The 18,586-nt window shown below is 49.6% G+C and overlaps 1 protein-coding gene across 1 annotated transcript in view; it reads right to left on the bottom strand.

The window, feature by feature from the left end:
- Positions 1 to 18,586, bottom strand: part of RCBTB1 (RCC1 and BTB domain containing protein 1) — a gene marked incomplete at its 5' end in the record, with an annotated part of 116,555 nt that overhangs the window by 17,878 nt on the left and 80,091 nt on the right. The window contains one exon of the mRNA XM_082245394.1: positions 11,446 to 11,576. Within this exon, the coding sequence (XP_082101520.1) occupies positions 11,446 to 11,576 (131 nt within the window). The remainder of the gene's footprint in view (positions 1 to 11,445; positions 11,577 to 18,586) is intronic.

The raw sequence follows: 18,586 nt of genomic DNA, 5'->3' as shown, positions 1-18,586 counted from the left end.
AGAGCGGTTCAGAGCTTTCAAGTCCAGAATCGGACGAACCTTGCCCTCCTTCCTGGGCACGGTGAACAGATTGGAATAAAACCCCCGAAATCTGTCCCGATGAGGCACCGGAACCACCACTCCCTGAGCCCTCAGGTCCCGCACCGCCAGGTGCAGATCCCGCAGGCGCTCTGGAGACAGTTGAAGATTTGAGGGAAAAAATCTGCTCTCCGGCCGAGAGAGAAACTCGATCTTGTAACCAGATCGAACGATTTCCAGAACCCATCTGTCCCTCACACGGGCCAACCAGGGCTGAAGAAAACCGAGCAAGCGTCCCCCCACCCCAAAACTGGGTGAGGGCGCCCCTTCAGGCCGAACTGTTATGGGCCGCAGGTCCGGATTGACCGGACTTCTGTTTCCCAGACCAGGGCTTCTTCTGAGAGCCTTGGCCCTTGAACGGTTTGCCCTTGTAGTGCGGCCGAAAGGCACGAAAGGACCCCTGAGGGGGCCGAAAATGAGCATGCTTCTTCCCAGAAGCCCCCTTAGCCTTGGGGAAATGGGGCAAGAGAGTGCTCTTACCCCCGGTAATCCCCTTAATCAACACATCCAGGGACTCCCCAAAAAGGCGAGACCCATCATAAGGCAGATTGGCTAAGGTTTTACGTGAAGATTGGTCCACCGACCAACATTTCAACCAAACCAGGCGGCGAGACAACACCGCCACGATGTGCACACGCGCAGCCAACGGAATCAGGTCCAGGTCCGCATCACACAGATACATGACACCCTGGTGGATCTGATCCACCATATCCAGGGTCGCCGGCGAGGCCGAGTCGGCCACTAGGACGCGCCTAAGCATCTGCGTCCAACTTGCGATCGCCTGGGCCGCCATGAGAGAAGCAAACAGAGCCTTAAGCATAGAACCCGTAACAGAATAAGTATGACGGGCAAGAGACTCCAGTCTCCTATCCGTGGCATCACGGAAAACAGGGGATCCCTCTGCAGGGATCGCAGTGGCTTTGTTCAAAACCGCAATAGCATGATCCACTGGCGGAGGCACACACCACCGTTCATCAGTGGCAGGCGAGAAAGGATAACGCAGCTTAAATTTACTTGGTACCGCAAAAGGCTTGCGCAAATCGCGCCATTGGTCCTTAACAGCGCGCTGAAAATCAGCATTGCAGGGAAAAACCTGCGGCGTCCTGCGTTTTCTCTGCGTCCCATAAGCCGCCAAGGCAGCTGGGGGACACACCTCGTCCTGCAAACGTAGCGTCTGCTTAATGGAAGCAATCAACTCATCCATGATTGCAAGCTCTTCAGGCGAGCCAGGGGGAGAATTATCAACCCCCTCAACTTCAGCCTCTACCTCAGACCCCACTAGATCAAGAGAGGAGCGGGACCCCGATAGGGAGGTCCCCGCCAGAACAGCCCCATCACCTTCACCCTCAGAATCAGAGGACAGAGCAACTCTGGGCCGTTTTGTAGATTGAGCAGCCACCAGCATTTTCACCTGTGCAGCAAGGCCAGCCACAATAGTGGCTAAATCCCCCCCTGGGGGGGAAACAGCGGTCCCCTGGCTTTCCACCAATACTGTGGGAAACTTGCCCTCCTGAGAATCCATTGCCCCTGTATGCCAGACAACCAAGGGTTAACTGCCCCCTTACAGCAAGCGCGGCAAGCGCAGCCCACCGCACCACACTCAGGCACAATGAGACCCCCACAGGGAATATACAGACTGAATACAGGCAATGGAACACAGGAATAGAAGGATAAAACCTGAGGAGACTCCGCTGCTGCTGCTGCCTCGATCGGTGCTTCCAGGAGAGAGGAAGTGATGCTGCCAGGGCGCTCTATGTAAGCCTATGGAGGCTACAAGAAAATGGCCGCCGTGCATGTAAACCATGCGGCCGGAGCGGGCGCCGGTAAAATGGCGTCGTTTGGCGCCGAAATCGCCGCTCCACAGTGCATAAAATCACACACAATATTATCCCATTATATGGATACATGTTAGATCGCCGCAGCGATCGCTGTATATGCCCCAACATGCCATTAAAAACATGCCCCACAGCACACAGCTCCTCACACTGCCCAGCCTGACATACTCAGTGTCATACAGCTCCCCCCCCCCCCCTTGCAGCCCACAGCATGCAGCCGAGAGATAGGGAGACAAGCAGTGTGATTAAAGGCAGGTTACACAGTCCCAGACTGAGACCCCCCCCCAGACAGACAGGTCCCCACATAGATACACTTACCTCACATGGCGTGGGGAACCCGCACAGGCGAACAAGCCGCTGCACATGAGGCAGGGAGAGTCGCAATTCAAGACGCACACAATGGCGGTTCAGAAACCGCACAGCGTCCGGTGAGGTAGCCACCTCACCAATCATCCCTGCACCGAACAGGGATGGGTCGTTCACTGTGCCAGGAGCGTTACCTGGCCGAACGCTCGATGGCAGACTGGGAAGCCACTGACCCACGACCTGCGACCAGGGGGATCAGCCCGAGACCCAGTCCGCATGATCCTCTTCGTCCGAAGAACTAACTAATGCTGACAAAAATAACAGCTAAGTAAAGGTAGAGAGAAAACTCAAACAAAATATCAAAAAGAAGAAAGAGTCTGGGACAAAAAGTCCCAGCACAGAGAGAGCCAGCCACTCCTGACAAGCTAGACATTAAAACTGAGATATGGTTGCAGGAAGTAGGAGGGTATTGACTGAGGGGACCACCCCTTGAGGGTGGGATATGTTAAAGCTTTATTGTTAACATATTCTGTTGCCTAGCTACTCCTTCGGAGCAAAGTCTAATACCCCATATGTGACGAATATGAAGAGGCGGCGACTGTCGGAGGACGTAAGAGAAAATCCATTTTTCTCTATCGCTCATTGACAGACGTAGTCTTCTTGATTCTCAAGAGCTGGGACATCCAGAAGCAGTGCCACAAATGAGGGGTGGGATTGACAAAATCAAATCCAATCTAGAAGGCCCAACCGGTGCCAAACTAGAAGTTTTAAAGGCTCATTATAAACAAAGAATGAGACTTAAAAGAAAAATTTCCAACGGAAAAAACCCTCGAGGTAGACCACTGGTCTCCTCAAATTGCGGCCTGCAAAACCTTGCGGCCAAACGAGGCATCAGACGATGCCATTACATCAACTTTATAATGTTTTGTAAAGGTATGCACCGACGACCAGGTAGCCGCCTTGCACACCTGGACCACTGACGCCTGATGGCGAAAGGCCCATGACGCACTAAGCGCCCGAGTGGAGTGCGCCTTAACAGGGAACGGGGGCTCCCGACCCTTAATAGAATAAGCCTGTACTACAGTCTGTCTGATCCATCTGGAAATGGTCGCGGCAGATGCAGGCAACCCCTTTTTGGGTCCATCCGGGATCACAAAAAGTGAATCCGTCTTGCGAAACGAGTCTGTCGTTTTCAAGTATACCCTGATCGCCCGGACCACATCCAAGGAGTGTAAAGCAAACTCCCGAGGATGACTGGGCTTAGGACACAGGGAAGGTAACACAATTTCTTCATTCAGATGAAATTCTGAAACCACTTTTGGTAGGAAGGATGGATTCGGACGAAGAACCACCTTATCTCTATGAACCACCAGATATGGTGAACGACAAGATAATGCGGCCAGTTCTGACACCCTGCGTGCAGAAGTAATAGCCACCAAGAAGGCCACCTTCTGGGACAACATAGGTAGAGGAATCTCCCTAATATCTTCAAAGGGAGGTTTCTGAAGAACCGACAACACTAAATTAAGATCCCAGGGGGGTAACGGCGCGTGCACTGGCGGAGCCAGATGTCGCACCCCCTGGATGAAATTCCGCACCAAGGAATGAGTAGCCAAAGGCTTCTGAAAGAAGATAGCTAATGCTGAGACCTGACCCTTGATAGTACTCAAGGCCAGTTTCTGCTCAACCCCTTGATGCAGAAAGGCTAATATTCGACTAATCGAATAAGACCGAGGACGGAACCCCAAAGGTTCACACCATGCAATGTAGGACTTCCATGTGCGATGATAAATCTTTCTGGAAGTCGCTTTCCTTGCTTCAACTAGAGTAGGAATAACTGAAGCTGACAAACCTTTGTCCTTCAGCACCTGGGTCTCAATAGCCAGGCCGTTAAAGCCAGCGATCGTAAAGCAGGATGGAAGATCGGTCCCTGAGACAGTAGGTCCTCCCTGAGAGGAAGTCTCCACGGGACGTCCGCCACCAGTCTGACCACGTCGGCGTACCAAGCTCGACGAGGCCAGTCCGGAGCTACCAGAATTACTGGAATTCCTTCCTCCTCTATCCTGCGAAGAAGTCTTGGCAGTAACGCGAGAGGAGGGAAGGCATACATTAGCTGGTATTGCCCCCACGGGGCGATCAGTGCGTCTGCGGTCTCTGCTAGAGGATCGCGGGAGCGAGCCACGAATCTCTGAACTTTCCTGTTGAATCGTGATGCCAACAGATCCACATCCGGGGTGCCCCACCGTAGGCACAACTGGTGAAAAACGTCTGGATGGAGGGACCATTCCCCCTGATCCAGAGTCTGACGGCTGAGATAATCTGCCTGCCAATTCTCCACCCCCGGAATGAACACCGCAGAGATCGCTGGAACAAATCGTTCCGCCCAGCGAAGAATGCAAGCCACTTCTTTGGCCGCTCGGACACTCTTGGTGCCCCCCTGGTGATTGACATAAGCCACGGCCGTGGCATTGTCCGACTGGATCCGAACCGGGCTGCCCTGGAGCTGCTCGGTCCAGTGAATCAGACAAAGTCTGATCGCTCTCAGTTCCAATACATTTATCGGCAATCTGGATTCTTCCGGGGACCAAAGTCCCTGGACAGATAACTGACCGAGAATTCCTCCCCATCCGGATAGGCTGGCATCCGTGGTCACTATCGTCCAATATATTGGCAGAAATGACTTTCCCTGGCTGAGCATCGGAGACCGAAGCCACCAGACCAGAGACTCTCTGGTCTGTTTGCTCAATCGGATCTGATTGTCCAGGGATTCCGGATTCCGATTCCATCTGAGAAGAATCTCTTGCTGAAGAATTCGGGTATGGGACTGGGCAAATGGGACTGCTTCGAAGGAAGCCACCATCAACCCCAGAACCCTCATGCAAGTCCGAAGGGAAGACCAGCTGTTGGATAGTAACAACTGGACTGCTGATTGAATCTTTCGGAGTTTCCCTACCGGAAGGAAAACTCTTGTCCTGACTGTGTCTAGAATTAGACCCAGATATTCGAGCCTCTGGGTGGGAACCAGAAATGACTTTTGCTGGTTCACCAGCCACCCGAATTCCTGTAAAGAAATCATAGTAATTTCTATGTTTTGTAGCAAGGTCTGAGGAGACTCTGCATGAAGCAGAAGATCGTCTAGGTAACCAAGAATCGATATGCCTCTTTGGCGCAGTAGTGCCAACATTGGGGCCAACACCTTCGTGAAGACCCGCGGAGCCGTGGCGAGAACGAAAGGTAACGCCACAAACTGATAGTGGTTCTCTTCTACGGAAAAGCGTAAAAATCGCTGATGTCCTGCGAAAATGGGAATGTGAAGATATGCGTCCTTGATGTCTATGGACGCTAGGACATCCCCTGGATGCAGGGAGGCTGCTACTGTGCGAATGGACTCCATTCTGAATCTTCTTATGTTGACAAAAGAATTGAGTGCCCTTAAGTCCAGAATTGGACGCACTTTGCCCTCTTTCCTGGGTATTGTAAATAGGTTTGAGTAAAACCCTTGAAACCGTTCTGTCCAAGGAACGTGGACTACCACTCCTTGTAGTAAATCTGTGACTGCTCTCCGCAGATCTTCTAAACGATCCGGGGATAGTCGGATATTGGAAGGGAAGAATCGCGCCGGTGGGAGAGATCGAAACTCGATCTTGTACCCTGACCTTATGACTTCGCAAACCCATTTGTCCGGGATTCTGGAAAGCCATGGATGCGGGAACCGGCGAAGACGTCCCCCCACCCCAGTTATGGGTGGGGGCGCACCTTCAGGCTTTGGACGGTTTATCTTCAGGTCTGGAGGGGGCGGGCTTTTGCTTGCCCGACCAACGACCCCTGACGCCTCCTGCAGGAGCTTTGGAGGACTTAATTTTTTCACCTGCGGGACGAAAAAACCTCTTGTGAGCAGAAAAAGAAGGCCCTCGTCTTTGACGAGTTCCTTTACCTTTAAAATTTTGCGGTAAAAAGGTGCTCTTTCCACCCGTGAGATCCTTAATGATCTCATCTAAGTTGGCTCCAAATAGACGCTCTCCTAAAAAGGGGATATTAGCCAATGCTTTTTTGGAACCTTGGTCGGCTAACCAACGCTTTAGCCACAGTGTACGCCTGAGAACCACTGCTGAGACTGATGCTCGCGCCAATAATGGAGTGGCGTCTAACGCCGCATCACACACAAACTGTAACCCCTGTATCATTTGTTCCAACAAATCTGATACCGCCTGAGGGACCTCTTCTAAGTCCCGGCGTAACCACTTGGTCCATTCAGTTACAGCCTGCGAAACCAGACCAATAGCTATTATAGGTCTGAAAGCTGATCCAATCAAGGAAAACCTGGTGCGAGACATAGCTTCTATCTTGCGATCCACTGGATCTTTAAAAGACGGAGCGTCTTCCAGAGGAATAACCGTGGCTTTATTCAATCTAGCAATTGGTGAATCCACCACAGGTGGTTCTGTCCATTTCTTAATGAGGGTTTCCTCAAACGGATAACGCCTGTTAATGCGTTTAGAAATAGTAAAAGTGCGTTTTGGCAGACGCCATTCTTCTTCGATTGGATTGCCAAAACATTTGGGCAATGGAAAAACCTTCGCCACTTTGATGCGTTTTTTAGTCCCAAAAGGGATTTCAGTTTCAGCTATTTCCGATGGAATACCCTTTTTTTTTTTTTTTTTTTTTGTGTGTCTCCCCCTAGCGCAATAGCGCCCCTCAGAGTACCTGCTTCTCGATCCCACGGAGAGAGAGAGGGACCCCCAAGGCTCACCAACCGATGCAGTGAAGTTTCCAACCAACTGCAGTCAGCGTCTGTCTTTTACAGACTGGAAGGAGCTGTTGCTTTTTCCCGGGTAGAAGGACGTGGCTCCGCCCCCTGTGTACGCCTTCCGGCGTTCCCAGCTCTCCACGAGGTAGCTGGGCTCACGAAACATGGCCGCCCCCATAGAAGAGACATAAGACTCCAAAAACATGGCGGCCGGCGTGACCTGAGGACATACATGCACTTGGTCTACGGCAAAATGGCGGCGGACCGCCCAAATCGTTTTCCCAGCACATCCACCTGCATCTCTGCTAAGTGGCGATATATGGATCTACAGGAGATACACTACAAATAAGGTAGGATTATACCTCCTATGTCTGCTGTAATGTTACAGTCTGCTGGGTAGAGTATTAGCTCTCAAACCAAGTCCACTTCCCACAAACACATGCTGTATTTACAAGGGGGACTTTTTAGTATCAGATATATACTGACCATATATGGAGGGGCCCATAATTCATACTGCCTCATAACGAGGAAAGAAAAAAGGGGACGTTTACTCACCATACCAAACCGACAGGCACCCTCTCTTCACAATACTCTCTCCACCGGGGTGGGGGGTTGTGGACCACTCCGGACGCCTCGACTCTCTGGTTCCTGGCGTCCAAGCGAGACTTTTAACTCGCAAGGTCAGTCCCTCCACTGGGACTCCGTCGCGGCCGACCCAGCGCGGAGCTCTGGTCTGCACGCGCTCGTAGGCAGAAATCGGGGTGACCACTGGATCTCAACATCCAGCCCGTCGCCCGGCCCCGCATACTTACTTGAATGTGTCGCGGCCGACCAAGCGCAATGCAATGGTCTGCGCGCGCTCGTAGGCCGGCTGGGGTGACCACAAGTGTCGCCCAGTCCGGCATTTTTGCTTGAAGATCTCACAGGAAAAACACTGGAGAAAAACTACCTAAAAAATGTCTTTTTCTAAAGAAAAAAGTCTTGCCAGGACCAAAAGATCCCAGCAAGGAACTTGGGTCCTTACTCCTGACTAGACAGAAAAAAACTGATTCCCTGTAGCAGAGAGAGGGAGGATATACCCTCAGGGACTGCCCCTAAGGTGGAGCCAGAACGTTTTGTCTTTCTGCCTAGTCCTACTCCTGCGGAGACAACATAACCCAGCTCTTGAGAATCAAGAAGACTACGTCTGTCAATGAGCGATAGAGAAAAAAATCACACAGTTTGTAACACAGAAACAGTGTATAACAGCCCCCCTCCTTGCAGCCCACAGCAGCATCCAGACAGGGAGCCCAACAGTGTGAACAGACATGCAGGGTTACACAGTCCCAGACTGACACCCACTAAACAGACAGGTCCCCACACAGAGTACACTTACCTTCTGAATGGCGTGGGGATCCCGCACAAGCGATCAAGCCACTGCACATGAGACAGGGAGAGTCGCAGCCAGGACGCAGTATAACTGCGGTACGAAACCGCATGGCGTCCAGTGAGGTAGCCACCTCACCACAGCATCCCTGCAGCGAACAGGGATGGGTCGTTCACCTATGCTAGGAAAAAATACCTGACTGAACGCTCGATGGCAGGCTGGGAAGCCACTGGCCCACAACCTGCGACCAGGGGGGGCAGCCCGAGACCCAGCCCGCACGATCCTCTTCATCAGAAGAACTAACTAATGCTGACAAAAGTAACAGCTAAGAGAGAGAAAAAAACTCAAATAAAATCAAAAAGAAGATAAAGGCTGCGACAAAATGCCCCAGCACAGAAACAGCCAGCTAACTCCTGAAAGCTAGACAATGAAACTGAGGTATGGATACAGGAAGCAGGAGGGTATTGACTGAGGGGACCACCCCCTGGGGGTGGGATATGCTAAAAGCTTTAATATTGACATATTCTGTTGCCTAGCTACTCCTACGGAGCAAAGGTCAATTACCCCATTGTGACGAATATGGAGAGGCGGCGACTGTCGGAGGACGTAAGAGAAAACAAAGATGTAAGGAAGGAGAAAAATTGCTGGGAACAGAGATCCCAGCCAGGAGCCTATGTCCTTACTCCTGACTAGACAGATTAAAACTGATTACCTAGCGTAGAGGGGGGGGTTATATACCAAGCTGAGGATGGCCCATGGGCGTAGCCAGGTGCTTTTTGTTCTGCCTAGTTCTACTCCTTGAGGAGGCATTATAACCCAGTAGTTCTGATTTATGGAGCGCTGTGTTCGTCGATGAACGAAAGAGAAATTCATTAAGAGTAAACAGTAGTGCAAGAATAAACAATAAGATATATACACCCAACATGTAGTGTGAAATAAGTAGGTATAAGTGCATGAAATAAAATAAACTGTTAAAATTGTATTGTATTGATAAAGCAGGCCTCTTAAAAGTCCATATAAATGCAATCATGCTACATATAAGACATCAATGCTTGGAAATCCAAATCAATCAAGGGATTCAGATGTGTGTTTTAACACCTCACACTCCACCACCAATGTGTCAGGATCAATCTGAGTAGATGGAACACTCACCAGAGCGCCATGCCTATCCACTCATGGAAAAGGCATGAGTGTATTTCAATTAGTGACATACACAGATAGATGTGTGTGATCAGCCTCCTCAATGACTCCTCTTCCTTGGATATTTCTACAAAGGTACATAAAAAGTAACAAGCCTCCACATCCACTCCGTTCTCTGTTCCTGGGATGAGAGAACGGAGAGGACGTGGAGGCTTGTTCTTTTTTTATGTACCTCTGTATAAATACATCCGAGGAAGAGGAGTCATTGAGGAGGCTGATCGCACACACCTATCTGACTGTGTATGTCACTGATTGAAAAAAACTCTTACGCCTTTTCCATGTGAGTGGCTAGGCATGGCGGTCTGGTGAGTGTTCCATCTACTCAGATTGATCCTGACACATTGGTGTCGGAGTGTGAGGTGTTCCTTAAAGCACACATCTGATCTTCCCTGGATTGATTTAGATTTCCAAGCATGGATGTCGTATATATAGCATGATTATAGCATGATTGCATTTATATGGACTTTTAAGAGGACTGCTTTATCAATACAATACAATTTTACCAGTTTATACAATTTTACCAGTTTATGGTTTTATTTCATGCACTTGTACCTACTTATTTATTTCACTCTATATGGTAGGTGTATATATCATTGTTTATCGTTGCACTACTGTTTTCTCTTAATGAGTTACCCACCTTGAGGTTTTACATGAGAATTCTTTATTATATCATACTTTATGCATCAGTAGCAGCAGTGAGGCAGGTTTCAGTTCTTGTTCCTGAGCACAAGGGTTTACCATCATTTTGCCATATACGTGTTTGCGTGTTGCGTGTATACGTATTTGGTGGTGATAGATTTTTTGAAAGAGAAATTCAGATTCATTAAGAAGCAATGTTGCATTCTGCGAATTATCCATGTAGAGTTACAGTTGCCAGCCCACTGCTATGCATAGAAACAAGTACATGGAGTTGGCTGGCAACAGCAGAAGACTTGAGAAATCACCACATTTTCAAAAGAGCCATGAAGCACTAACCACATAGATGGAAAGGGCAGTACCTGATCATTCGAGAACTGGGTTATTACAAGTCACTGGATTTTCCAGCTTCTTGAGCCTGGATGCAGGAGAAGCATTGTGAGAATCCCTGGGGATGACAGAGAATCCAACCTACAGGATGGATTTTGTAAAGGCAAGTCTAAAGGGCCTATACAACATCAGAAAGCAGAGGGGGTTGAGGGGAAGATTGACTAAACGCAAATAATGTATTTAGATGAAATACAGGGACTACCTAGTAAATGTTGTATTCAACATATCCATTTAAATATACAAAGACATTGACCACATTGCTAAGTAGATCTGAAAAGGACATTTGTTACATAGTAGGTGAGGTTGAAGACAATAGTCCATCCAGTTCAACCTGTGTAGGTGTGTGTGGCTGTAATCCTCTCACATAGCCCTGAATGTCCTGATCCTTGAGATGTACGTCCAAGAGTCTTTTGAAAGCCACCATACTTCCCGCAGAAACCACCTCTTGTGGTAGAGAATTCCACAATCCCACAATTGTAGCCCTAACAGTAAAGAACCCCCCACGTTGCCTGAGGTTAAAACGCTTCTCCTCTAATCGCATTGTATGCCCTCTTGTCCTCATGCAATCCCTTCGACTGAACAGCTTTTTTTCTAAGCTGAGATCCCCATTGAGATATTTATAAATTGCTATCATGTCCCCCCCTCAGGAGTCTCTTCTCCAGGGAGAATAAATCGAGCGATTGCAGACGCTCTTCATAATTAAGGTCCTCCAATCCCCTAATCAGTTTAGTTACCATTCTCTGGACTCTCTCCAGCTCCAACACATCCCTCCTGAGGACTGGCGACCAGAACTGGACAGAATACTCCAGATGCAGTCGGACCAGAGTTTTATAAAGTGGAAGGATTATAGTCTTATCTCTGGAATTTGTGGCATCTGACATAATTACCTGGGCCTCATAGCGGACTGCTGCAGAAAGTAGGAGAAAAGCATTTTCCACAGTGATCCCTCGCTTAATAATATGCTGGCACAGCTTCTTTAGTCTATTTTCACAGTAAGATGTAGCAAGATCTAAGAGACCTAAAAAGAAAAACACAATTTTTACAAAAACCATGCGTTGTATGAACACAAAGGAAGACCATCACAAGGTTAGAGTGATTCTAGCTAGCATTTTTTTCCCTCTTTAAAATATCACGCAAAGGCCTTTTCAGTGCCGGGTCACACTTGTGCAATGCGGGAAGGCTGCGAATTCGCAGCCTGTTCCCGCATCGCAAACGCACATCTGGCAGTTCACACTGCCATATGCGATACGCAGGGGGTGTCAATGAAATGTTAATGACACCCCCAGTTTGATCGCATATCGCAGTGCGATCTGACAGTTCGCACAGGATCGGATCGCACAAGTGTGAACCACTGTGCGATCCGATCCTGATGCGGCTGAAAAAAATCGGATTTTTGTAAGATCTTACCGTAAAATCCTTTTCTCTTAGCTCATTGACAGACGTAGTCTTCTTGATTCACAAGAACTGGGTTATGTTGTCTCCGCAGGAGTAGGACTAGGCAGAAAAGAAAAAACGTTCTGGCTCCACCCTAGGGGCAGTCCCAGAGGGTATATCCTCCCTCTCTCTGCTACAAGGCATCAGTTCTGTCACAAAGCAGCAACAGAGAATTTAACCCAACCCAACTCAATGATAGAGGGGCGGGTACTACGTCTGTCAATGAGCTAAGAGAAAAGGATTTTACGGTAAGATCTTACAAAAATCCGATTTTCTCTGTCGCTCATTGACAGACGTAGTCTTCTTGATTCACAAGAACTGGGACATCCAGAAGCAGTGCCACAAATGAGGGGTGGGATTGACAGAAATCAAAATCCAATCTAGAAGGCCCAACCGGTGCCAAACTAGAAGTTTTAAAGGCTCATTATAAACAAAGAATGAGACTCAAATAAAAATTCCAACGGAAAAAAACCCTCGAGGTAGACCACTGGTCTCCTCAAATGGCGGCCTGCAAAACCTTGCGGCCAAACGAGGCATCAGACGATGCCATTACATCAACTTTATAATGTTTTGTAAAGGTATGCACCGACGACCAGGTAGCCGCCTTGCACACCTGGACCACTGACGCCTGATGGCGAAAGGCCCATGACGCACTAAGTGCCCGAGTGGAGTGCGCCTTAACAGGGAACGGGGGCTCCCGACACTTAATAGAATAAGCCTGTACCACCGTCTGTCTGATCCATTTGGAAATAGTCGCGGCAGATGCAGGCAACCCCTTTTTGGGTCCATCCGGGACCACAAAAAGTGAATCCGTCTTGCGAAACGAGTCTGTCGTTTTCAAGTATACCCTGATCGCCCGGACCACATCCAAGGAGTGCAAAGCAAACTCCCGAGGATGACTGGGCTTAGGACACAGGGAAGGTAATACAATTTCTTCATTCAGATGAAATTCTGAAACCACTTTTGGTAGGAAGGATGGATTCGGACGAAGAACCACCTTATCTCTATGAACCACCAGATATGGGGAACGACAAGATAATGCGGCCAGTTCTGACACCCTGCGTGCAGAAGTGATAGCCACCAAGAAGGCCACCTTCTGGGACAACGTAGGTAGAGGAATCTCCCTAATATCTTCAAAGGGAGGTTTCTGAAGAACCGACAATACTAAATTAAGATCCCAGGGTGGTAACGGCGCGCGCACTGGCGGAGCCAGATGTCGCACCCCCTGGATGAAATTCCGCACCAAGGAATGAGTAGCCAAAGGCTTCTGAAAGAAGATAGCTAAGGCTGAGACCTGACCCTTGATAGTACTCAAGGCCAGTTTCTGCTCAACCCCTTGTTGCAGAAAAGCTAATATTCGACTAACCGAATAAGACCGTGGACGGAACCCCAGAGGTTCACACCATGCAATGTAGGACTTCCATGTGCGATGATAAATCTTTCTGGAAGTCACTTTCCTTGCTTTAACTAGAGTAGGAATAACTGAAGCTGACAAACCCTTGTCCTTCAGCACCTGGGTCTCAATAGCCAGGCCGTTAAAGCCAGCGATCGTAAAGCAGGATGGAAGATCGGTCCCTGAGACAGTAGGTCCTCCCGAGAGGAAGTCTCCACGGGACGTCCGCCACCAGTCTGACCAAGTCGGCGTACCACGCTTGGCGAGGCCAGTCCGGAGCTACCAGGATTACTGGAATTCCTTCCTCCTCTATCCTGCGAAAAAGTCTTGGCAGTAACCCGAGAGGAGGGAAGGCATACATTAGCTGGTATTGCCCCCACAGGGCGATCAGTGCGTCTGCGGTCTCTGCTAGAGGATCGCGGGAGCGAGCCACGAATCTCTGAACTTTCCTGTTGAATCGTGATGCCAACAGATCCACGTCCGGGGTGCCCCAACGTAGGCACAACTGGTGGAAAACTTCTGGATGGAGGGACCATTCCCCCTGATCCAGAGTCTGACGGCTGAGATAATCTGCCTGCCAATTTTCCACCCCCGGAATGAACACCGCAGAGATCGCTGGAACAAATCGTTCCGCCCAGCGAAGAACGCAAGCCACTTCCTTGGCCGCTTGGACACTCTTGGTGCCCCCCTGGTGATTGACATAAGCCACAGCCGTGGCGTTGTCCGACTGGATCCGAACCGGGCTGCCCTGGAGCTGCTCGGTCCAGTGAATCAGACAAAGTTTGATCGCTCTCAGTTCCAATACATTTATCGTCAACCTGGATTCTTCCGGGGACCAAAGTCCCTGGACAGATAACTGACCGAGAATTCCTCCCCATCCGGATAGGCTGGCATCCGTGGTCACTATCGTCCAATATATTGGCAGAAATGACTTTCCCTGGCTGAGAATCGGAGACCGAAGCCACCAGACCAGAGACTCTCTGGTCTGTTTGCTCAATCGGATCCGATTGTCCAGGGATTCCGGATTCCGATTCCATCTGAGAAGAATCTCTTGCTGAAGAATTCGGGTATGGGACTGGGCAAATGGGACTGCTTCGAAGGAAGCCACCATCAACCCCAGAACCCTCATGCAAGTTCGAAGAGAAGACCAGCTGTTGGATAGTAACAACTGGACTGCTGATTGAATCTTCCGGAGTTTCCCTACCGGAAGGAAAACTCTTGTCCTGACTGTGTCTAGAATTACACCCAGATATTCGAGCCTCTGGGTGGGAACCAGAAATGACTTTTGCTGGTTCACCAGCCACCCGAATTCCTGTAAAGAAATTATAGTAATTTCTATGTTTTGTAGCAGGGTCTGAGGAGACTCTGCATGAAGCAGGAGATCGTTTAGGTAACCTAGAATCGATATGCCTCTTTGGCGCAGTAGTGCCAACATTGGGGCCAACACCTTCGTGAAGACCCGAGGAGCCGTGGCGAGACCGAAAGGTAACGCCACAAACTGATAGTGGTTCTCTTCTACGGAAAAGCGTAGAAACCGCTGATGTCCTGCGAAAATGGGAATGTGAAGATAGGCGTCCTTGATGTCTATGGACGCTAGGACATCCCCTGGATGCAGGAAGGCTGCTACTGTGCGAATGGATTCCATCTTGAATTTTCTTATGTTGAGAAAGGAATTGAGTGCCCTTAAGTCCAGAATTGGACGCACTTTGCCCTCTTTCCTGGGTATTGTAAATAGGTTTGAATAAAACACCTGAAAACGTTCTGTCCAAGGAACGTGGACTACCACTCCTTGTTGTAGTAAATCCGTGACTGCTCTCCGCAGATCTTCTAGACGATCCGGGGATAGTCGGATATTGGAAGGGAAGAATCGCGCCGGTGGGAGAGATCGAAACTCGATCTTGTACCCTGACCTTATGACTTCGCAAACCCACTTGTCCGGGATTCTGGAAAGCCATGGATCCGGGAACCGGCGAAGACGTCCCCACACCCCAGTTATGGGTGGGGGTGCACCTTCAGGCTTTGGACGATTTATCTTCAGGTCTGGAGTGGGCGGGCTTTTACTTGCCCGACCAACGTCCCCTGAAGCCTCCTGAAGGAGCTTTGGAGGACTTAATTTTTTCACCCGCGGGACGAAAAAACTTTTTGTGAGCAGAGAAAGAAGGCCCTCGTCTTTGACGAGGTCCTTTACCTTTAACATTTTGCGGTAAAAAGGTGCTCTTTCCTCCCGTGAGATCCTTAATGATCTCATCTAAGTTGGCTCCAAATAGACGCTCTCCTAAAAAGGGGATATTAGCCAATGCTTTTTTGGAACCTTGGTCGGCTAACCAACCTTTTAGCCACAGTGTACGCCTGAGAACCACTGCTGAAACTGATGCTCGTGCCAATAATGGAGTGGCGTCTAACGCCGCATCACACACAAACTGTAACCCCTGTATCATTTGTTCCAACAAATCTGATACCGCCTGAGGGACTTCTTCTAAGTCCCGGCGCAACCACTTGGTCCATTCAGTTACAGTCTGGGAAACCAGTCCAATAGCAATTATTGGTCTGAAAGCTGATCCAATCAAGGAAAACATGGTGCGAGACATAGCTTCTATCTTGCGATCCACTGGATCTTTAAAAGACGGGGCATCTTCTAAAGGAATAACCGTGGCTTTATTCAATCTAGCAATAGGTGAATCCACCACAGGTGGTTCTGTCCATTTCTTAATGAGGGTTTCCTCAAACGGATAACGCCTGTTAATGCGTTTAGAAATAGCAGAAGTGCGTTTTGGCAGACTCCATTCTTCGATTGGATTGCCAAAACATTTGGGCAATGGAAAAACCTTCGCTACTTTGATGCGTTTTTTTAGTCCCAAAGGGGATTTCAGTTTCAGCTATTTCCGACGGAATACCCTGTAATCTTAAGGTTTCTTGAACAGATACAATGAGTGCGTTTACCAACGCTTCCTCTCGGGCTATGGCTGATGCCGAAACATCCTCCTCACTGTCTGAAGAGACAGTACCCGAGACACCAATCCCAGATGAAGTACCTGCAACTGCAGAAATAGGCTCAGATTCTGAATCCGAAGTTTCAGATAATAAGGGGTTAGGCGGGGGTCGCTTTCTTGCGCCCTGTCCCTGACAAGCCACTTCCACCCGGGACACAAAAGTTTCCATAATAGCTGACAATGATTAAACCGTCAGTGGGGTGCTGGAGGATCCTGCAGACACCTCGAGGGATCCGGTGGAGATACATGAGTGGCAGGGTCCATGTTAATCCAGGACACCTCTGCCAGAAAAAACAAAAACTTTTTTTTTTTTTTTTAAATAAAAAAATACCTCTTTTTTTTTTCCTTTTTTTATGTGTATCCCCCTAGCGCAATAGCGCCCCTCAGAGTACCTGCTTCTCGATCCCCACAGAGAGAGAGAGGGACCCTCAAGGCGCACCACCCGATGCAGAGAAGTTTCCAACCAACTGCAGTCAGCGTCTGTCTTTACAGACTGGAAGGAGCTGTGTTAGTTTTCCCGGGTAGAAGGACGTGGCTCCGCCCCCTGTGTACGCCTTCCGGCGTTCCCAGCTCTCAACGAGGTAGCTGGGCTCATCAAACATGGCCGCCCCCATACAGGAGACAAGACTCCAAAAACATGGCGGCCGGCGTGACCTGAGGACATTCATGCACCCGGTCTACGGCAAAATGGCGGCGGACTGCCGAAATCGTTTTTCCCAGCACATCCACCTGCATCTCTGCTAAATGGCGGTTTATCGATCTGCAGGAGGTACACTACAATTAAGGTAGGATTATACCTCCTATGTCTGCTGTAATACTACAGTCTGCTGGGTAGAGTGTTAGCTCTCAAACCAAGTCCACTTCCCACCAAACACATGCTGTATTTACAAGGGGGACTTTTAGTGTCAGACAGATACTGACCATGTATGGAGGGGCCCATAATTCATACTGCCTCATAACGAGGAAAAAAGGGAACGTTTACTCACCATACCGAACCGACAGGCACCCTCTCTTCACAATACCCTCTCCACCGGGGTGGGGGGTTGTGGACCACTCCGGACGCCTCGACTCTCTGGTTCCTGGCGTCCAAGCGAGACTTTTAACTCGCAAGGTCAGTCCCTCCAATGGGACTCCGTCGCGGCCGACCCAGCGCGGAGCTCTGGTCTGCACGCGCTCGTAGGCAGAAACCGGGGTGACCACTGGATCTCAACATCCAGCCCGTCGCCCGGCCCCGCATACTTACTTGAATGTGTCGCGGCCGACCAAGCGCAATGCAATGGTCTGCGCGCGCTCGTAGGCCGGCTGGGGTGACCACTGGTGTCGCCCAGTCCGGCGTATTTGCTTGAAGATCTCACAGGAAAAAACACTGGAGAAAACTGCCTAAAAAATATTTTTTCTAAAAAAAAATCTTGCCAGGACCAGAGATCCCAGCAAGGAACTTAGGTCCTTACTCCTGACTAGACAGAAAAAAAACTGATGCCTTGTAGCAGAGAGAGGGAGGATATACCCTCTGGGACTGCCCCTAGGGTGGAGCCAGAACGTTTTTTCTTTTCTGCCTAGTCCTACTCCTGCGGAGACAACATAACCCAGTTCTTGTGAATCAAGAAGACTACGTCTGTCAATGAGCGACAGAGAAAAAGGGTCATGTGATACTTTTGTGCGGGTGCAGTGCGAATTTCAGCCATACAAAGTGTATGGCTGAATTCGCACTGCACATCCGATCGCAGTGAATGAAGGAGCAGTGCGCTCCGATATTACATGCGATCGCCGCACACGCTATAGTGTGAACCGGCACTTACACAGGCTGTCCAATCAGGTCCGCCTGTCAGTTTTCCAGGCATACCCGATCTGACCTTGCAGTCTTCCCCATGGAGCGGTAGATGTCAGCGGACACCTATCCGCCGCAATCAGATCTAATCCTGCCCACAAAAGCCAGACAGATGGTCCAATTTTCCATCTGTCAGGTGGATCGGATTGGATAGGATGAAAAACAAAAACAGGCGGTCCGTTTCCATCCAGAGACAGACCTGTCATCTGCCTGCTCAGCGGGATCAGTAGAGCACTCCCCCGCTGAGCAAGCAGCAACTATTCCACAGAGGCACCTGTATGAAAGGGCCCTGAAAGGGCCCTTACACTTACCCGATCTGTGCAGTGGTTTTGCACAGAGTAGCCCTGGTCCTCCTGTTCTCGGGTCCCCCACTGGTGCTACTA

Source organism: Pelophylax lessonae (genome assembly GCF_965119305.1).
Source record: "Pelophylax lessonae genome assembly, chromosome: 2".
Lineage (NCBI taxonomy): Eukaryota > Metazoa > Chordata > Amphibia > Anura > Ranidae > Pelophylax > Pelophylax lessonae.
Note: the sequence above shows the minus strand (reverse complement) of the source record. Positions and strands in the feature narration are given on the sequence as shown.